Here is a 22,261-nt window from a genome sequence, read left to right as displayed (position 1 = left end):
CTCCTTTTCTCCAGACTTCACAGTGGTATCCCAATGTAACTCCCATCTCATAATCATCCTGCCCACCTCCGAAAAGTGTCTCCTCCAGGAGCCAAGATTTTGAGAGCATCTTCCCTCCAGTCCTCTCCATTCGCTTTCCTTCTCATGTGCCTGCAAAGCATGCACTGGGTTTGGGCTGAATTGGCCACAGGTGGAAGCCAATCAAGTTGTAGTGTCATCTTAAGTATGATCACATTTTGTTGCACCTGAGCTCAATTTGAAGTGGCATAGCAAAGGGGTGTGAATACTTATGCAAATGAGATTTCTGTATTTCATTTTCAATACATTTGCTAAAGTTTCTAAAAACATGTTTTCACTTTGTCATTATGGGATATTGTATGTTGATGGGTGAAAAAAAAAGATTTAATCCATTTTGAATTCAGGCTGAAACACAAAATGTGGAATAAGTCAAGGGGTATGAATACTTTCTGAAGGTTACTGTACGCTCTACTAGTCTGGACAAGGTACACAATTCATTAATTGAATGTAGCCTAAAAGTGGGCCAATTGACTGAGGCTGTGATGATCAAAATGTAATGCCTGATTCACACATTACTACTATGGTGAATGCTTACCCAGGCTGATCTACAAATAATGAGTAGTTATGATGCAAGGGGATTTGTAGGCACCTGCACTGTCAAACAAGCCCATAAACCCCTCCATTGATTGGTCTTTTGACTAAATGTAAAATCTCAAAAGATCTGATATGATTGGTCAAAAAACTAATTAGTTGGGGGAGGGGGTAATCAGAATTGGGCTGCTTCTGTAAACACAGCCTTAGTATTCATCCCTTACACCACAGCTCCAAGAGCAGTTATGAAATGTGAATTGAGAAGGAATTAACATTTTCATCTGGTATAGTTTCAACATTTGTCATTATGTAATGAAGCAATGCAATTATACTTTAGGACCAAGAAAAGCCCTCCTACACACTTTCCCTTTCCAATGAGGCAAAGAGAATAAGTGTGCAAATGCAAATTCTGTATTGGGTGACATGTGAGCTCTATTATAGCACCTGAAATCCCTGGATTGTATATACACTGCCTCCTAATTGGCCTCACCAGGGAGTGACACTGCATGACGGGGGAGTGTGATTGGATGAATTCAGTTCAGTGGAGACCTTTTCAAATTGGAACAAAAGAAAAACATCTTCCAAATATAGTTTAGTATTACATACCATTTCCAAACAGGCATTGTATGTAAATGCTTTTACACTGTAAAGCTTAGCAGAACCATCCATACCTCATAAAACCAATAACACGTTCACACTGTCATGCCAACCTGTGTGTGCGCGCAAAAGAGCGAGAGACCAGCATAAAAATGAAACCCACAACCAAAACTGTGTTTGAGAAATATTTTCTTATTCAGGTGTATAGCCAGTGAGAACAGACGTTGTAATGGAATACTTGGTTACAGTAGGAGAGTAGTAGAAAGACAGACACCAGACCACCTCAGTTACCATGGCATCCCTCAATAGTCAAACTAAGATAGACACATCAAAAGCTACCATTACGGATGGCAATAACTGTCCTCTAAAGGACACTTTTACTTAAGTCTACGACAAGCATGTTATCATGTTTTGAAAAAGACACCATCAAGACATACTGATATAATTACTCTCGTGTAAAGGTATGAATTCATAGCTGAAATGAAAAATACTGCGTAGTGAGAGTGCAATGGTAGTTTTAACTGAACTGCAGGAGAGGGCGGTCTGCAAGTTGTAGGACGCTGGAGGGCAGTACGACCTCAAAATCAGGGTGCTCGGCTTCGTTAAGGGAGATGGGGGGGGGGGGGGGGGGGGGTGTTGCCTCTCGCCATTTACAACATCTTCCTCTTCTCAAACTCCTGTGGAGAGGGACAGAACAGAGGGGGGAAAGAGAGATGATTTATTCATGTGGATTCACACAGTTTGTTTACATCTGGAAGCTACAGGGGTGGGGGATGATGGGTGCTAGTAGTATCCAAAAACGCACTTTCCTTTCTTCCCGGGGGTTGGGGGGGGGGGATGTCTTCGTCAAAAATGGCACCCCCATTCCCTACATAGTGCACTACTTTTGACCAGAGCCCGATGGGTGCCATTTGGGATGTAGACAATGTATTTATCTCATCGGGGATTAATGAAGAGTTTATAAGTACAAATAAATTCAGAATTGTTATTTCAGATGCAAAGATAAATACCTTACACACCGAATAAGGCGCTATATGCAAGGCTCATATACAGGGTGGAATAGTCCAAACACAGAAAACATGTATATTCACACCAAAGCATCAAGATCCATAGGCATGACAGCGAAAAATATGTGAAAGCACATAACCAAAAGGATGAAGGAGAACATCACGCATGGGATGTCACCATTTACATACACCATTTCCTAAATATCAGCAGAGGAAGGACGATAGAACAAATACTCTCCTTCCCTTCCTCCTAGAATTTCCAATTTCACAGAGGAAAAAGCTTATTTTTATGCAAATGTCATTTATCAGGTCTGCAACAACAGATGCATGTTGCTGCCCATTGGAAAAGGCCTTACTTTTAAAATACCTGGATGTCTACTGCCACCAAGTGGTTGAACAGATCTACTTCGGCTCAACACTCAACTTTGACACAGTGCTAGAGCAACTTGGCGGGGTGTGCATGTGTCATCTGTAATGTAATGCTCAGGAGTGTTAAGGGATGGGTTAAGTGGATCTGTACGCGCTGATCAAGGTAAGGCCCTTGACTTTCTGAGAAAGAGGAGAGAGAGAGCGAGAGAGGAGAAAGCACATGGGGTTGAGCGGGGCTGTGTTAGGGCTTCATGGTGGCCCCGAGGAATCAGGCACTCTCTGATGGATAAAAGGAGGCAAAGGATGGAAAAAGGGTCCACTCAGAGACTGTTCTGTCTGCTACTGCACGGCAAGTGGTACTGATGCACCAAGTCTGGTCCCGACAGGACCCTGATCAGCTCCTAACCCCAAGCCACTGCTAAATAGTTTACCAATAGCTACTCAAACTTACGCTTGACTCGTCACATACGCTGCTACTGCTTATTACCTGTCCTGTTGCCTTGTCATCCGTACCTATATGTACAGATCTGCCTCAATTACCTCGTACCCCTGCACATCGACTCGGGACCCCATGTATATAGCAAAGTTATCATCACTCATTGTGGATTTATTCCTCGTGTCATTATTTTTCGATGCATTGTTGGGAAGGGCCTGTAAAGTAAGCATTTCAATGTTGGTCTACACCAGTTTTTCTTTTACAAAACATGTGACATAAAATTAGATTTGAAGAGGGCGAGAGAGCGAGCGAGAGATGCAAGAAGGATCGTCCTTGTGTGTGACAAATAGTCAGGAGGGGAGAGTGTCAAAGGTGCTCAAGACAGAAAGAAGGGGAGAGGCGGAGCAAGATGAGAGATGAGGGCAGGATGAAGGAGAGGAGAGAGGGAGGGATGAAGAGTGCTGGTGTGCGACAGGGACATTTTGTCAAGAAGGGAGGCCATGAGAAAGAGTGAAAAATGGAGAGAGCAGCACACATGGGTGAATGGAGGTTTATGTGGGCTTGACAGAGTCTGCGTAGAATGCTAGGTGAGTGGAGTTTGCACTTTTGGATCTATTCTATCGGTGACAAGCAAGCTTAATCTAGCGCAGTTACAGTATTTGAAAGAAAACAAATTCTTGAATCTAGGTGTGGACACAAGGGGAGCTTCACTGACCAAGCAAAAACACTAAAGGGTTGGGCATTGTACTGCACTGAGAGCTGAGCATGTTATACCAAACCAAACTACCCCCCACGGGCACTACTTTCTTTGTTTGCTCTGGTGTGTCGTGTGTATTATTACGCCGATTACAGCAGCCGCCAATGAGATTAACAGAGACGTATGAACACAATGGGCTGGGAAATTAACAGGCCGGGAAAGAGTTTTTCATCATTATGCGCAATGATTATGAATTAAACCAAAACAGTGCTACCACCGCACAAATCCATATCTGTGTGTTCGGGTTTGCCACACTGTGCTCGCTCGTAATGAAAGAACAAGATGATGAATGGGTGTAATACACACTTTAACTTTTTATACGTCTTGTTAAAACTGCCGTCCTCCGGTGATAAATTGAAATAAACAGGCAGCAGCAGCGGAGCTAAATTGCCCGCCCCGGCATCAACAGCCATGGTTATTCATTTCCCCCTTTCACCTCGCTGTTGCCTTTTGTTTATTACGTATTAAAAAAAGTTAAATCCCAAGTCCCACAACCTTGCTTGTTAACGAACCCAAACACTGAAAACATCAACAGACTCAAGTAGAAAAAAACTGCAAATGTACTCAACCAACAGTAAACTCTGTTTAGTTCGTAGTTTTTTAGTATATTTGAGGGAAGAGGCAGAGTTGGGATGTGGGACTAAAGTAACCCTTTTTGCCGTCCTCCCCAACTGCAATGCGAGAACGGTACGGTCCACTGAATGACAAATGTTCTCTCTCTACTGGTCTCACCCATAGAGTTGGCTAGAGGGCTCTTGAACCATGGAAAAGAGAGATGAGCTCTTTAATCCATATCTCTAGTCTCACCTTGAACATGGTGCTGCCCAGCTGGGCAGGGGACATGCTGACCACAACGCCCGCCTGCTGTAGGGCGGCAATCTTCTCTTTGGCTCCGCCCTTGCCCCCTGCGATGATGGCACCAGCGTGACCCATCCTACGGCCCGGCGGGGCAGTGAGCCCGGCGATGAAAGACACCACAGGCTTGGCATTCGCTCCCTGGGGGGGAGAGAAAGAGCCCCAGTCACTCTTGTATTCTCAGACAAATAACAGAATAGATGCTGCAAAACAGACAAAATGTCTTCCTTTTAACAGCCACTCTTAAATAGGCATTCTTAGAAGCCATCTTACATTATTAGTAAAACAGATGATAGTGTACAGTAAATGTTTTATTCACATTCATGTCAATACGATATTACATGCTCTGTCCAGATGTGTGTGAAAGAGTCAATGAGACCATTTAAATTGCATGGGTGTGAGCGTGGATGGGCACACATACAACCTCCACACACACACCCCTCCCTGCCATTTCATATGATCTCATTCTTGCAGAAGCAGGTAATTAGTCACAAGGAACACTGATTAGCTCTGGCCCCATCCGCTCAGCTCGTCCTGATGGATGGCTAAATTCAACATTGGAGATAATCTTCCAGTGCTGGCGGGAGGGGAGAGAGAGCTAATATTTCACACTCAGGAATAACATCATGCTGGGGATGAAAGACGTAAGGGTAGGGCTTGTTCATTAGGGCACGCGAAGGAAAACATTTTGAAATGGGTAGCGAAAAATGAGCGTTTCCTATTAGACCAGGTACTGTCGTAACTACCCATTTCGGTATTTTTTTTTGCCAAATTAACACAATCCAGGCCTCTCTTCAGATGCTCTTTCTCGGGTACTTGCCTTGTGATAAGGCTCTCCCTCCATCTTTCTCTTGCGCGCTCTTTCTCTCCCTCATTCCGTATCCTTCAGAGGCGTTAACACGGCGTGTCAAACAAACTGTCCGACAAGCCAGGGAAGGTGGGCCTCCTGCCTATGGCTTGACTTCACTTCTACCATTTCAACACAGGCGTTCCAAATGGAACGCTCCTGAAACTGGCAGGTAGGTACAGCAAGACGACTCCTATTCATTTCAACACGCTTGAAGACACTGGATAATTGTTTAAGCAGAGCAGCCAATCCGCTCGTCTCTCAGCCAAGAAAATCAATTTTAAAAAAGGTTAAAAAAAAAAAAAGCTGGCTAACAACAGTATTAACAAGAGATGGCTCTGAAAGCAAATGTTCACTGAACGGGGGAATATGACTGCAATCAAGGGAAAAAAAGGTGCCGAGACGATTCTAATTATTAGAGGTGAATGTTTCCTCTTGTAAGGTGGCCCAACATTTTCCCCTTTAAAATGGGTGAGATCGAGGGTGGCCATGCCGTCCTGCAGGCTTTTGTTCCACACCTGAATCTACTACTCAGCTGCTTTTCAGGACCTTGACGAGCTGAAGCAGGGCTGGAGCAAAAGCCTGAACATTCAGTAGCTCTCCAGGTGGAGGGATGGCCACCTCAGTTTCAGAATCTCTATTCACAATGCCTGTCCCTGTCCATACAATCTTATTCATTATGATCAACAAATCAAAACTGATCCTGGATTCATCAATGCAAGCCCAATGCCGTTCCTCTAGCTAGGCCCTCAAGACTCCAGTTCCGGCACTCGCTTGTCCCGTCCTAATGAATTCACAACTTTGACAAAATGAACCATCCCCGTGTGTATCAACACTTAAATCTACCTAAACATGTTAGGCTGTAATTAGTCAATTAATGTTTGTCTTCCCTCAGAGAAGAAGTCGGTGCATAACAAGAGAATTAGCATTTGAATGTTCCCACCGCCTTTGTCCTCCATTGTTAACCGGGGAGATGCATTACTTTAGTAATGGAACGAGAGAGAAGAGGAGGAGAAGGTTGTTTCCCCACCTCTTCTTCAGTTCGTTCCCCCACAGGAGGGGTGGAGCAGGAGGCAGGGGTTGTTTCGAAAGGGGGAAGCCTTGCTGTATGCTCGAGGGTAGAGCCTCAATCTTGTCAGATTAAGACAAACAGACAATTACAAAATGTACGAGGCCCCCTGTTCACACACTAGATGTGAATGAGTCTGCTTCCCCACCTCTTTCTAAAATCACTCCTCTGCCCTCCTAGACAACAATTGGAGTGTGTTAGTGAATTACAAGGGCTTGGCGTCATGCGTAAAGCACCTAGGAGAGAGAGAGAATGCAAGAGCAGGGGCTAAGAGTCAGAGGATAAAATGAAAAGGGATTAAAGGATACGTTTAGTGTTCACGGAGGGTTAGCTGCCAAATACTCTACACCTGTCTCATTGGAAAGCATGGGCCCAACGGTGTTCGGTCTTAGTTAGCCGTTTAATTTTACAAATGCATGGAGACGGAATAATACTAGGTGGGATTTAGAAGTCTCAAAAAGAAAAAAAAGAGAATGAGACCTTCTGTAAAGGTGACTCACACAGAATAAAAATGTAAAAAAATACAACATGCAATAATTCCACATTTTTTTACATTTACAGTTCATAAGGAAATCAGTCAACTGAAATAAATAAATTAAGCCAAAATCTATACAGAATACAGATCTGCATCGGTTGGTCACAGATACCTTCTGCCTCATAGAGTTGATCAGGCTGTTGATTGTGGCCTGAATGTTGTCCCACTCCTCTTCAATGGCTGTGCGAAGTTGCTGGATATTGGCAGGAACTGGAACACACTGTCGTACACGTCGAGCCAGAGCATCCCAAACAAGCTCAATGGGTGACATGTCTGGCGAGTATGCAGGCCATGGAAGAACAGAGACATTTTCAGCTTCCAGGAATTGTGTACAGATCCTCGCGACAGGACCATAAATAAAATGCAATTGTGTTGGTTACCCGTAGTTTATGCCTGCTCATACCAAAACCCCACAATGAGGCACTCTGTTCACAACGTTGACATCAGCAAACCGCTTTGCCCACACGACACCATCTTCCCGGTACAGTTGAAAAACGGGATTCATCAGTGAAGAGCACTTCTCCAGTAGTTTGTGCAGAAATTTTGGGGTTGTGCAAACCCAGTTTCATCAGCTGTCCAGGTGGCTGGTCTCAGACGATTCCACAGGTGAAGAAGCCAGATGTTGAGGTCCTGGACAGGCGTGGTTAAACGTGGTCTGCTGGTTGGACATACTGCCAAATTCTCTAAAATGACGTTGGAGGCGGCTTGTGGCAGAGAAATTAACATTCAGTTCTCTGGCAACAGCTCTGTTGGGCATTTCTGTAGTCAAAACTTGAGACATCTGCCTCCCGGGCTTTGTCGCAGACGGCCGAGAACAGAAAACTGCGCACAATTGGCCCAGCGTCGTCCGGGTTAGGGGAGGGTTTGGCCAGCCGGGGTGTCCTATCGCGCTCTAGCAACTCCTGTGGCGGGCCGGGCGCATGCACGCTAACACTGTCACCAGTTGTACGGCGTTTCCTCCGACACATTGGTGCGGCTGGCTTCCGGATTAAGCGAGCAGTGTGTCAAAAAGCAGTGCGGGGTTGTGTTTTGGCGGACAACATGGCTCTCGACCTTTGCAACAATGGAACAAGACTAACTACCAATTGGACACCACATAAATGGAGAGAAAAAGTGTTAAAGAAAAGTCATAAGAAAACTTGAGCCATCTGAGGCATTGTGTTGTGTGACAACTGCACATTTGAGTGGCCTTTTGTCCCCGGCACAAGGTGCACCTGTGTAATGATCATGCTGTTTAATCAGATTCTTGATATGCCACACCTGTTAGGTGGATGGACTATCCTGGCAAAGGAGAAACAATCACCAACAGGGATGTAAATAAATGTGCAATTATTATTATTATTTTTTCAGTTCATGAAACCAACACTTTACAAGTTGCCTTTATATTTTTGTTCAGTATATTAAAACAGACAGGTTGGAATGCAGCCCACAGTTAGAGGAATAGTTTTAATATGTAGGCCATGCAATGACCTCTAAAGTGTGTACTAATTTTAGCTCTGCGAAATGAAAAACATCAGTGCAACTTTTGGGTGCATAGATCTCCCTTTTAAAGCTCCTCTTTTGTAAATTAGTTGATTGTCTATTTTTAATCCATCCCATTCCTTGTATTGGTCACATTGTGTCAAGTGTTACACTTTTAATAAAGACTGATTCGACAATTTGATCTCCATCCCCTAAACGTCAATCGTGTACAAGTGCTCACCAAATGGCTGATCGATCTTCAAGACATTTCTAGTCGATCACCAAAAATGTCTGTAGAAAGGCCAATGAATGATAAAGGCGTGCTTTTATTTTTTGCGCTGTTGGCGGAAGATACACTTGATTCAGAAGCCCTGCGCATCGGGTAGGCAAAGTGATCCCATTTTGAACCATTTAATTTGTCTCAAAACATCGTGCCTACAGCTTTCACAACCCCGGCCACAGCAAAGTTTGATACTAGCCTACGTGAGATTTCATAACTTTTAAAAGAATGAACAGAGGGAGACTTCAACACCATTACAAAACGATAATGTATTTGACCTACTACACAAACCTCATTCCTACAGAACTGTTTTTATTAGGTTAACATAAGTTAAGTAATGTTTTTTTTTTTAAATCTGAGAAGTAGATCTCTGCCTTCTTTTTGACTGGGAAAATGATCTTGACTCAGAAAAGGTTGGTGATCACTGCTTTATACCAACCCTATTTCAACAGTCTTTACCCAGCACAACCAAACCTCTGCCAACCTTATTTATAGACAAATTACTTAAAACATGCAGGTAAAATGTTGTACAACTTATGAGAATTTACTAGATGTAATAACGTGTTTTCATAAGGCTTAAGTAACATTATCTTATGTCTATGTATCAAAATGTCAACTGACTCAAAATCTATTTAAGACCAAGAGCTCCGCTGTCTGCCCTGTCTTCCGTAATGGAATCGATACGAGGCCGTCGTTAACAGTGGCGACGTCTCAAATGCACCCTAGTCCCTAAATAATGCACTACTTTTGACCAGAGTCCTATGGGCCCTGGTCAAAAGTAGTGCACTATACAGAGAATAGGGTGACATTTGGGATGCACCCAGGGGACATCTAATACATCTCTTCCAGGAAGATAACGTTCAATTCATGTAATGTTGCCTGACCGTTCATTGATCATGTCCTCTGCGTATTTCACACCAAACCCTCATTTGTAATCTGTCCAGTGTGATGAAATTCATTAAGGAGCCGTCCCAAATGACACCCTACTCCCTACCACACTACTTTTTACCATGGCCCGGGCTTTGGTTGAAAGTAGTGCACTATATAGGAAATAGGGTGCCATTTGGGATGCAACTAGGATGATGTGTCTGCTGTAACTAATAGATTGATGGGTTTGAAGGTTTTTCATCTGTGCAGAAAGAGATCATTTTGAAATGTCAATCTATACTGGTAAGGGCATACCAATGTGATATTGTATTCTACTTTTCATCAGAGTCCCAAATGGCACCCTATTCCCAAGTGTAATTGTATTGTACTTTTCATGTATGATTCTCTTAAGTGTCTGAAAATATGCCGAGCTGATCTTATGACGAATTAGAGTAAAATAAATGTATTTGTGTGCATGTTGTAGATTAAAAAATTCAATACTGACAATAGTATTTGTGTTAGAGAGTATTCAGATTTTCATACCGTATTACTGGAAGTGCACACAGGGAGCTCCATTTCTAAATAAATACATTTAGTATTTATTTTTGAAGCACAACATATTTTTTTTTTTAGGCAATATGGATCTTGCCACTTAGCTAGCAAACCAAATGCATAGATGGAGCCCTGAGCTGGATATAATTAACTTGGCAAATACATGGTTAACTTAGTTATAACTTGTAGTTTTCTGAAAAACCCGGTGAATTTTTGGAAAGCTACCGACATTTTGCAACCCTAGAAAATAAAATGTCTGATGCATGGAATTGTTCAATGAGAATCTAAAGAGAGGAACGTCAATTTAGGGCTGGCTTTGCATTCAGTGTTTTCATTTCTCAACGTTGATAGAACAGCAGCCCAGATGAAACAATTTCAGGCTTTGGTTAAACTGCTGCCTCTGTGTGGAGCGTTGAACACCAATCGACTTTCTGAGAACTACCCGCGGCTTACACGCTCAAATTGGATGAGCCGTTTGTACATGAGGAAGGGAGAGAGGCTGCGTCCCAACTGGCACTGTAATCCCCATGTAGTGCACTACTTTTGACCTGGGCCCAAAGGGCTCTGGTCAAAAGAAGAACACTATTAGGAAATAGGGTGCCATTTTGGCCTTAGCCAAAGAGTTGTTCTCCCGACACAGAGGGTGGTGAGAGAGAGATTTGCATGCATTAGGGCAGCAGAAAGCACATCAAATTCATATTTATCTGCCGAACACCTGACACAGACAAACTGCATAGTGTGCACACATACGCGTCACAAAAATCTCCTTGCTCAATCAAAATTCTGTGTCTTGACAAATCTAGAGGGCAACACACACACTTGGCAATAACTGTCGCGCTGAAAGGCACTTAACCACTTTTCAAGCCTTGCATAATTCACCAGCCATGCTCCAATCGTCAGTCTCTCCCACACCTGCCTGGAAAGTGTCAATCAAAGGTGTGTGCCGTATTCTGCACCATGAACCCTAACCCTCTCCCTCACTGGAAGTACATGCACTCTAGCTCACACCCTCAGCCTATCCAGAACCCAAGGTCCATTAGCAGGTGGAAATACACAGTGTCTTGAGGACTTTTGGGAACCAACAATTGTTTCCTATTGAAAATCCTATTTTCCCTAACACTAATTCTAACCTTAAAATAGCCTTTTTACAAGTGAGGACCGGCAAAATGCCTCACTTCTCTGAATTTTAGTTAGTTTACCATTCTTGTGAGGACTTCCGGTACACAGAAGTATAGTAGAAATGTGTCCACTCGCAAACAAGTTTTGGAACTGGGGGCTCTGGGTGTGCCCTCCTGAGGGCAGAATCAAAGCGATGAAAGGGAGTACCTGACAGAACCACTCATCTTTCCAAAAGGGTCTGGATGATTCACGAAAGCTCTGGTGGACCATTGACAAAGTGTTAACAGTCTGGTAGCATGTTAATGTGTGTGTCTCCTCTTACAGAGTTGTGCTGTTTGAGGTAATCGGCAGCATTCTCCTCGGCGTTGCCGCCGATCTCGCCGATCAGGATGATGCCGTCAGTCTTGGGGTCCTGCAGGAACACCTCCAGGCAGTCGATGAAATTTGTCCCATTGAAGGGGTCCCCACCGATGCCTGAACAAAAACCACACAAACCATTAGAACACAGTTACGCTGCTTATATCCATAAGATGGATGTCAGATGTGACCGTAGGCATAGAGTACAATGTACTTGTCATTTTTCTTTTTGATTTAATATGTCACTAGGAAAGTGTTATGTACGCATTAAAAATAACTACACTGAGTGTACAAAACATTAGGAGCGCTTTCCTAATATTGAGTTGCACTCTTTTTCGCCCTCAGAACAGCCTCAATTCGTCAGGGCATGGACTCTACAAGGTGTCGAAAGCATTCCACAGTGATGCTGGCCTATGTTGACTACAATGCTTCCCACAGTTGTGTCAAGTTGGCTGTATGTCCTTTGGGTGGTGGGCCATTCTTGATACACGGGAAACTGTTGAGCATGAACAACCCAGCAGTGTTGCGGTTCTTGACACAAATCAGAGCGCCTTGTACTTACAATCATACCCCGTTCAAAAGGCACTTAAATATTTTGTCTTGCCAATTCACCCTCAAGTCATAATTGTCTCAAGGCTTAAAAATCCTTCTTTAACCTGTTTTTAACAAGGAGCATTCAACAAGGGATCACACCTTTCACCTGGTCAGTCTCATGGAAAGAGCAGGCGTTCCTAATGTTTTGTAAACTTAGTGTAGTGTCTTCAGAAAGAATTCAGACCCCTTGACTTTTTCCAAATTTTGTTACGTTAGACTTATTCTAAAATGGATAGAGAAAATAAATCCTCAGCAATCTACACACAATACCCAATAATGGCAAAGTGAAACCAAGTTTTTCTAAATGGATTTGAAAAAAACAAAAAACAATACCTTATTGTTACAGGAATTAAATTCCTATATGTTTTAATACCCAATTCAAATTAAACATTGTCAATTCCTAAGAATTTATAAGACTCTTATTTGCATAAAATGGACAAAGACCAGTCTCAAAATCAATCAGCAGCGTTTATTCTCGAGAGTACTGAAGATGATACAGTTTACCACAGGTTATAAACTGAAAATGACGTCATTAGTTTTCGAACTGTCCCGTCTCTTCTTCACCCTGGTACAAAGGCTGTATAGTTCTCAAACTTTCCCGCATCGTCTCTCCCTACTTAGATAATTTACGACCGAGCCAAGGTCTGCCTGTGTAGATAAGCATTCTAGCCAGTCTGACTATAAGTTCATTCATTTCTACCAAGGAACAGACAGTCATTGTTATATTTCTTGATTGTAATTACACACATTATATTCAGTACTAGGTTAAAAAGAACATTCATACATCTATACAGTAACATAATGGTATTCTGATTAGTCAGTCCTGATTGAAATGTATACATAATTAGTCATTGATAAAAAATCCCTTAACACTTATTTACATAACTATTCATACCCTTTGCTATGAGACTCGAAATTGAGCTCAGGTGCATCCTGTTTTCATTGATCATCCTTGAGATGCTTCGACAACTTGATTCGACATGATTTGGAAAGGCACACACTTGTCTATATAAGGTCCCACAGTTGACAGTGCATGTCAGAGCAGAAAAAAAGCCATGAGGTTGAAGGTATTGTCCGTAGAGCTCCGAGAAAGGATTGTGTCGAGGCACAGATCTGGGGAGGGGTACCAACATTTTTTGCAGCATTGAAGGTCCCCAAGAACACAGTGGCCTCCAGCATTCTTAAATGGAAGAAGTTTGGAACCACCAAGACTCTTCCTCAAGCTGGCCACCCAGCCAAACTGAACAATCAGGGGAGAAGGGCCTTGGTCATGACCAAGAACCCAATGGCCACTCTGATAGAGCTCCAGAGTCATTTGTGGAGATGAGAGAACCTTCCAGAAGGACAACCATCTCTGCAACAGTCTACTAATCCAGGCCTTTATGTTAGTGGCCAGACGGAAGCAGCAACTCAGCAAAACGCACATGACATCCTGCTTGGAGTCTGCCAAAAGGCACCTAGACTCTCAAACCATGAGAAACGAGATTCTCTGGTCTGATGAAACCAAGATTGAACCCTTTGGCCTGAATGCCAAGCGTCACATCTTGAGGAAACCTGGCACCATCCCTATGGTGAAGCATGGTGGTGGCAGCATCATGCTGTGGGGATGTTTTTCAGTGGCAGGGACTGGGAGACTAGTCAGGATCGAGAGAAAGATGAATGGAGCAAAGTACAGAGAAATCTTTGATGAAAACCAGCTGCAGAGCGCTCAGCACCTCAGACTGGGGCGAAGGTTCACCTTCCAACAGGACAACAACCCTAAGCACACAGCCAAGACAACGCAGGAGTGGCTTCGGGATAAGTCGTTGAACGTCCTGAAGTGGCCCAGCCAGAGCCCGGACTTGAACCCGATCAAACATCTCGGGAGAGACCTGAGAATAACTGTGCAGCAATGCTCCCCATCCAACCTGACTAAGCTTGAGAGGATCTGCAGAGAAGAATGGGAGAAACTCCCCAAATACAGGTGTCCCCAAGCTTGTAGCGTCATACCCAAGAAGACTCAATACTGTAATCGCTGCCAAAGAAGCTGTAACAAAGTACTGAGTAAAGTCTCTGAATTCTTATGTAAATGTGATATCAGTGATATATATATATGCTTTGTCATTATGGGGTAATGTGTATAGATTGATGAGGGGGGGGAAAGGATTTAATCAATTTTAGAATAAGGCTGTGACGTAACAAAAAGTCAAGGGGTCTGAATTCTGTCAGAAGGCGCTGTATTTTGTCTATACCAGGGGTGGACAACTAGCAGACCTTTTTGTAGTCCCGCAGAAAAAAACTTCTCTCATGGCATAGTGTAGAATTGCATTAAATTACTCTAAAACTTAAGAATATTCTCTCCGCTGAAATGTCCCTTTGGGCTCTCAGCTAGGGCCGGCTTTGACTGCATGGGTGGGTACGCAGACCCGCGAGCCACTGAGGCCCCCATCATTATCAGTTCAGATGTGTTAGTGGCTCCCACCCCATCAAAGTTGTATATCGATGGTTTATAAATTTGCAGTATCTTTATATCATAACGTTTAGTCCCACGTACCGATGCAGAGAGACTGTCCCAGGCCAACTTGTGTAGTCTGATGCACAGCTTCGTATGTGAGAGTTCCCGACCTTGAGACAATGCCTGAAAGATAAGGAGAGAATGAGGACAAGTTCCAATTCTCTTAACAAGCATCCTTCCCTTTTCCCCTTCTTTGAGCGGTAAGGAGGAAGAATGCATGTAAATATGGAAAAGGACCTGTATTTATACTGTATGGGTGCGGCCCAAATTGCACCCTATTGCCAGGTTCTTATTTGTCCAGAGTAAATAACCCACAGACACTAGAGATGCTTTAACCAAGTTTAATTCTTCCCAAAGGTTCTATACAGCTGTACATTTCTCTCCATCAAAGTTATTTACATCCTACTTAAGACACTCCCTCTCTCCAATCCTTAGTTTATGCCCAACATGAAGAAGGTAACTAGATACTAAACCATGATTACTCCCTTAAGGGGAACTGACCTCACCCCTCACCTCCTGACCTCAACCCCTCCTTCACCTAATCCACAGATATCCATCTGTCTTCCCTAAATCAACACGTCGCTCTCCTCTCCTCCATCAAACACATGTCAAAGCCTTCTGGCTTTCTACAGAGAACCCTTAACTTCTGACATAAATCCCATTCTCTCCCACTCTTTCTATTCAAGGCTTCTTCTCTATCATCTATTTAATATCTCAATGTTCAAAATGTCAAACCCAACACTATACAGTGCAATACATTTGACTGGAGCCCCATAGACTATAGTGAATAGGGTTCCATTAGGGACGCACACTGTATGCCTTTGCAATGAGCAGCAAGTGGTCGAGGATGTCAGTGCAGCGATGCAGCTCCCCAGCAGTCACTCCATCACTACACCAGTGCAGGCTGGTGGGAGGAGCTAGAGGAGGATGGGTTCATTGTAATGACTGGAATGGAATAAAAAGGAACAGAGTCAAACATGTGGTTTCCATATGTTTGATGTGTTTGACAGTGTTCCATTAATTCCATTCCAGACGTTACAATGAGCCAGTCCTTCTATAGCTCCTCCCACCAGCCTCCAATGCACCTGGAGAAACATTTGCCATGGCTGCGTCTGATGCCTAGTGCCTACAGGGCCGCAGCACTGACATCTTCTCAAACTGTCTGCCGTGAGACAGTGAAGAAAATAAACCGCTTGTTCGCTCGCCCGAGCAACTAGCGTGGATAGCCACATGGGTCCTTTCTCCTTCTCTGACTCATTCTCCCGATTCAACTACACACGTCATTTTGGAGACTGAAGCATGTATCGTGGGGATCTCTAACTTACTGGTAACTTTCCATAAGAAACAGAACAAGCCGTTGGTCTGTCATCATTATGACACTGCTGCCAAGTAAAAGCGGATTTTATTCAATGAGTCACTGAGATGAATGGAAGTGAGTTAGGCAAGAATATCTCACCAATCCTTCCTTTCTTGTGAATGTGGCCCGGCATGATCCCGATTTTGCATTCTCCCGGCTGCAAAATAGGAAAACACAAAGTTGATACCAAAAGTGTGTGTGTGTTCTAGCCTCTTACGTTGATCATTCTAGAGCAGTTGCTGCCGATGAGGCGCGTAGTGCCCTGGCGCAGCAGCTTGTGTGTATATATATATATATATATATGTGTGTTCTTACATTAATAACTCCGGGGCAGTTGGGGCCGATCAGGCGGGTGGTGCTCTGGCGCAGCAGCTTGTGTTTGACCTTAACCATGTCCTGCTGGGGGATGCCCTCTGTGATGCACACCACCAGGGGCATGCCGGCGTCAATGGCCTCAATGATGGCGGCACCCGCGAATGGAGGGGGCACGTAGATCACTGTGGCCTCTGCCCCGGTGCCCTCTCTCGCCTGTAGGTGCGGACAGAGGGACATGGTGAATTTAGGGCTTGCTATTCATCAATGTATGCATTTAATTAACCATTTCTTAACCAGGCAATTCAGTTGAGAACCAGGTCTCGCTTAGGGCTGAATTAGACCAGAGACAAGAAATAGCGGAACACATTTAACCTCCTTGACAGAGTTGAAGACGGGCACGCCGAGGTGTGTCCTCCCCCCCTTGCCGGGGGATACGCCACCGACTAGCCGGGAGCCATAGTCAATTGCCTGCTGGCTGTGAAACGTCCCCTAGAGATGGAGAGAAGGAGGAAGAATCAGAGAGAATCAGCTAGTCCCAATCCATCCAGTCGTTTCTCACTTGACCTTAGCCCACTTCAATGTTTGATTACAGATCTGTAAGATGGAAGCAATATCGTGGAGTTCCGTCAGTTCAAAGGATTAGGGCCAAGGGGATGGGAGGCAGCGGCTGACTGTGATAGATGGAGCGGGGAGTTGTCCAGGTCACTTGCGGCACCAATCGCAAACCTTGAGATATCATTAAAGCCAGGTATAAGGGAATGAGGAGAACAGGCCTGCCATCCACCATTAATCAACGGGGCAGAATGGTGCCCAGTACCCGCTGAGGGAGGGGGCACGGGAATCAAGCTGACGTGGATGGGCACACGGACACTGCCAGCATGTTAAGACTAGGTACAACAGCAGGTAAATCAAGGACTATGTGAATGGTGGTCAGAGAGGAGATTTGGTAAATCATATTCAGGTATTAGACTTTGTCGAATTGTCACTTAGTCATGCATTTAGGTCAATGGGAAACTAAGTAAAAATTCTACTTAAATGTAAGTTAGGATTCGCATGTAAGTGAAAGGGGCTTAGGTTGGCATCACATACAATAAGTTTAAATCCAACTCAGGCACACTAAACGACCATAATCAATGGCCATGTCTCTGTATTTCAAGAGGTCATCAATAAAAAAGCATTTTTTCTTTTTAAATCACTCACAGTCCCAACTTTACTTTTTCAGGGACACCGAGTCCAATAATGTGTCGTAATATTATTAATATTCAACCTGCCAAGTTCCATCAGCCTTCTCAGTTAATAATTACAGAGGCTGTCTAGAAACGCTATAGATAAGTGGCTACGAGGGCCAACTACGACACGTCCAAATCAATGACCCTAATGTTAAAACTATAATTACCAGCAGTAAAGAGAAAGGAAAGACTGAGCCAGCACTTTTTTTCCCCCTCGCAACGCAGATATCTTTACATTTCAATATTTCTTCCCTCCGCCAGTCTCATCTTTTTTCTTCCTCTGTTCATTTATAATGCAACGTCTGCTCACTTTGCTCTTTTCTCCGGTGGTGGCGGTCCTAGCGATCATCCACTAATGAGCGGACAATGAATTTGAAGTATGGTTTGCTTATCAAGCCACGGAGGAAAGTCAGTGTGCAGCAGCAGCAACACTTGAGTCATTGCTCAGCCCTTTCTAATTAGCATGAGTATTCATTAGAATAACTATATTTAATAACCCTATATTAAGTTGATGAAGAGTTGTTGGAGGGGGAGGGGGGTATTAACCTACAAGGTGGAAGAGGAGAGAGTTGTTCGCTTGTTGGACAATGATGCCGATACTCTTCTTTTGTCTGGGCCTACCATCCTCACCTAAGACAATATTGGGGAACGAGATTATGCTGTCATTTATCTGGGGATAAAGTGCTCAGTTGCAGATAAACTAGCTACTGTGCTACTGTAGGTAGATCGTCAACTATGTCTGTTGACAACCCTGATTGGGTTATTGTGTTTCACTGTCAATAGATAACCCAATCAGGGTTGTGTTCATTCGGCACCAAACGGATGAAAGCAGACAGACAGAGGGACTACCTGGACTTGTTCAATAGGAAATGCAAATTTTCAATAATTTCAGTTGCAAAAGTTAAGATTTCCTTTGGGTGCCGTAATGAACACAACCCAGTTGAATGCAGACAGCAGCCGGTGTCGACCAGGTGTTGTGTAGCCGACATACCTGCTTCCCTGTGAAGCCTTGGCAAATGACCTTGGTGTCTTTATCAATGTAGAGGTTCTTTCTTGAAGCAGTATAACAGCTCCTTACTCCATTTTGCTGCACTGCAAACAGAGACAGAAGGAGAGGTGACATTTCACACACACAGGTGACATTTCCAAAAAACTCTATTGTCATGATGGAAAGGGGAGAAGGATTGCCATCTAGGAGACAGTCCAGGGTTGTTGCCTGAGCTGTTGTCACATGTGCCTCTGATTACTTTAAATCAAACAGACCTGATAGGCCCAGAACCTATGTTCCAAAAGTTACAGTAGAACTGTCAGCAGTAAAACACACATACATTATCCAAGCATAGTGGTCTATATAGCGTGTTTTTGCTGCCCATTGTGCCTTTTCTCTCATGATTGATATTGAAAGGCAGGGAAAGGGGGATACCTCGTCAGTTGTACAACTGAACGCATTTAACTGAAATGTGTCTTCCGCATTTAACCCAACCCCTCTGAATCAGAGGTGTGGGGGACTGCCTTAATCGACAACCTACTGTTCCCCAGGTGTGGATATCTGCCTTGCTCAGGGGCAGGAAGACAGATTTTTACCTTGTCAGCTCGGGAATTTGATCCAGCAACCTTTTGGTTACTGGCCCAATGCTCCTACCCGCCAAAATAAGCCTATGAATGGCATTAGTCTGTGCAGTTCTGTATGACAGTCATGGTGAGATTATTATTTCACAAAAGGCAAGTTATAAATAAGGGAAATAAAACAAATGACCATGAATGTGTATAGTAATCTACAGACATTTGTGAGACTCAGAAGTGGAAGTGGAAATTCTGCTATTTGGCCATGAATGCTTGCTTAAACTGAGGGCAACATCATGGTTGCATGTAACGTTCGTTTGCTAGCTAACGGTTAACACTTCATGTTGTTGTTTGTCCTCCATTTGTGTTGAGCATTGAACTAAACTGAGGCAGAAAATCAATTTAAAAAAACATTGATAGGATCTGATAGGCTACTGATTGATAAGGTTATTTTAACGTTATAAGGTTATTGATAAGGTTATTTTCTGCTCAGGGGCAGCTGGTCCACAGAATTAGCCAAGAACCCTATGAGCTTTTGATCTATGCTATTTCTATGAGCTGGTCAATGTGTAGCTAGCAGATTATAACAGGTTTATGTGATACTACTAATGTGATACTACGTTAGCCGTTACAGGATAGGAGCTGTTTGGCGTAGCACAGAATTTGAAACCAACCTTAACGATACCATCTTCGTTCTCGATTCGGCCAAACGTATCGCCAAGTTAAGGATGGTCGAAAATTATCTGTCCTATGCCACACATGAACTTACTTATCCGGTAACGGTTAATGGAGCATTGCCTTAGCCTATTGCTATTGTAGAGAAATGAAATGCTAAAAACAATTGAGTAAAGAGAAGAGACGGAATGGATGGGTGACTTAAGTCGTTTCATACCAACCAACCAGTGTTGGAGTAGTGAACTACATGTAATTCAACTTGCAGTATCTTGGTGGTAACGTCAGTTGAACTAAATTCAAATATAGGCAACGTTAGAGTTGTCATCAGTTCATTTTTTTCCCATGTGGCAGTGTAGCTAACTACTAAAACGTCAGTACTTTTTTTAGCAAAGAGAAAAGTAAATGGGTTAAGTAGTCAATCATTTCCTTTATTTTTCGGCATCACTGCATCAGACCTGCCTAAGTCTCACTTTAAACAGCTTTGTGTTTAATATGCTAATGTAACGGATGTAAAATAGCTAGCTAGTTAACGGTGGTGCGCGCTAAATAGCGATTCAATCGGTGACGTCACTTGCTCTGAGACCTTGAAGTAGTGGTTCCCCGGCAAGGGCCGCGGCTTTTGTGGAGCGATGGGTAACGATGCTTTGTGGGTGACTGTTGTTGATGTGTGCAGAGGGTCCCTGGTTCGAGCCCGGGTATGGGCGAGGGGACGGTTTAAAGTTATACTGTTACATTGATGCTGTTGACCCGGATCACTGGTTGATGCGGAAAAGGAGGTCAAGTGTAACGGATGTGAAATAGCTAGTTAGTTAGCGGTGGTGCGCGCTAAATAGCGTTTCGATCGGTGACGTCACTTGCGCTGAGACCTTGAAGTAGTGGTTCCCCTTGCTCTGCAAGGGCCGCGGCTTTAGTGGAGCGATGAGTATCGATCCTTCGTGGGTGACTTATGTGCAGAGGCTTCCTGGACGGTCTAAAGTTATACTGTTACACTAAATCACACATTCTGTTAACATATCATCTATGATATTATATATGTACAGGTGCAGTGATATGTGAGCTGGTCTGACAGCTGGTGCTTGAAGCTAGTGATGGAGATAGGAGTCTCCATTTAAGTAAACCATTTCTTAAATTTAAGGTATACTAAAGCTGTTTCTTTCAGAGTGAAATAATTGGTAGCTTGGTTAACTCTTCAGAGTACTAGTAGCTTCCCCCAACACTGCAACCAACAGCCTGTAGCTACTTCCATATAAAGAGATGTAAATCACAAATGGAAAGCTTTACTAGCTGGTTGCAGCGTACAATACAATGGGTGAGTAACGTTAACGTTAGGTGGCATTAGCTTACCAAGCTACCAAAACAACTACATGACAGTTACAGTATAGCTAACTACATGTCCTAATCTCGATTATAGAATTGACATGCTAAACATGATGCCTAAAGGACAAGCACGGTCAAAGTTCAGTAGTTCGGACTGTGGCCTGGAAATTGATGCGCTATCAGCATGCTAAAAGAGTTAGCCAGTATATATGTACGAGGGCTGAGTGCCATGGCTACCCTGTGAGCAAGAACCAACAAATCCCGTGCAAAACGTGCTCCGTGAAGCACTTAATTTACCAGAAACTAAACATTGAATACTTTTAAGGAGAACACATATGTTGTTCTACTTACAGAGCAGCCGGGCAAACAATCTACTATGCGACATCTCCGGTCATTCACCAATGACACCGGAGGCTAGGGACCTAAACGTAGAAGGCAAAGGGCTGACTATAAATATGCCCAACTAAAAAAATGTGTTGCAAAAATGTTTGGACTTGTTCAACCGAGATACCAATGAAATATGTTGTCATTATACCAATTATTTAAGTCGCTGACAAAATTAGTACAACCAGTGAGATGGAATTTTCTCAAGGCAAATATTCAAGGTTGGCTTTAAACAGCAAAGAATTCTGGATAGTGGAGTTCAATCACTTTCATCGTCAACTCGGATGAGACCTGCATGCCTCATGTACTAGAGTGCGTGTTAAACCCATCATAGAAATCCCAAGGGTAAAACCTGCTATGGAAATGTGATTCTTACAGTGAACAAAAATGTAAAAGCAACATGCAACAATTTCTATTTTTTTACTGAGTTAGAGTTCATACCAGGAAATCAAGAAATTTAAATGATTTCAGTAGGCCCTAATCTATGTATTTCACATAATTTAATAAATGCCATTTAGCAGACGCTTTTACCCAAGGCAACTTACAGTCATGCATGTCATGGGCTCCCAAGTAAAACTGCCTCTCAGTGCAAGAGGTATCATTGCAGTCACTGGTT

General features: G+C 43.5%; 1 protein-coding gene across 2 annotated transcripts; it reads right to left on the bottom strand.

The window, feature by feature from the left end:
• Positions 1-1,378: 1,378 nt before the first annotated feature.
• On the bottom strand, positions 1,379-21,736 carry suclg1 (succinate-CoA ligase GDP/ADP-forming subunit alph). 2 transcript variants are annotated; one of them, XM_020496104.2, is made up of 9 exons: positions 21,613-21,736; positions 18,698-18,798; positions 16,850-16,966; positions 16,478-16,690; positions 16,262-16,319; positions 14,845-14,928; positions 11,683-11,834; positions 4,583-4,771; positions 1,379-1,883 (listed from the first exon to the last, which is right to left on the bottom strand). In XM_020496104.2, the coding sequence occupies exons 1-9, from the start codon at positions 21,644-21,646 to the stop codon at positions 1,857-1,859; spliced, it is 975 nt and encodes a 324-aa protein (XP_020351693.2). In that variant the 5' UTR covers positions 21,647-21,736; the 3' UTR covers positions 1,379-1,856. The 2 variants fall into 2 exon arrangements, with proteins under 2 accessions (XP_020351693.2, XP_031693483.1); XM_031837623.1 differs by lacking the exon at positions 16,850-16,966.
• Between the last annotated feature and the right edge of the window lie 525 nt (positions 21,737-22,261).

The sequence above is a fragment of the Oncorhynchus kisutch genome, linkage group LG12 (assembly GCF_002021735.2).
Source record: "Oncorhynchus kisutch isolate 150728-3 linkage group LG12, Okis_V2, whole genome shotgun sequence".
In the NCBI taxonomy this organism is placed as follows: Eukaryota; Metazoa; Chordata; class Actinopteri; order Salmoniformes; family Salmonidae; genus Oncorhynchus; species Oncorhynchus kisutch.
This window is presented reverse-complemented; position numbering and strand designations above follow the sequence as displayed.

Excerpts from the sequence above, each read along its gene's own strand:
- suclg1 (XM_020496104.2), bottom strand. The coding sequence starts at position 21,646 with ATGTCGCATAGTAGATTGTTTGCCCGGCTGCTCT. Across the intron at positions 18,799-21,612 it reads ATTGTTTGCCCGGCTGCTCT|TGCAGCAAAATGGAGTAAGG; the intron begins GTAAGTAGAACA and ends CTCTGTTTGCAG. Across the intron at positions 16,320-16,477 it reads ACTGCCCCGGAGTTATTAAT|CCGGGAGAATGCAAAATCGG; the intron begins GTAAGAACACAC and ends CCTATTTTGCAG.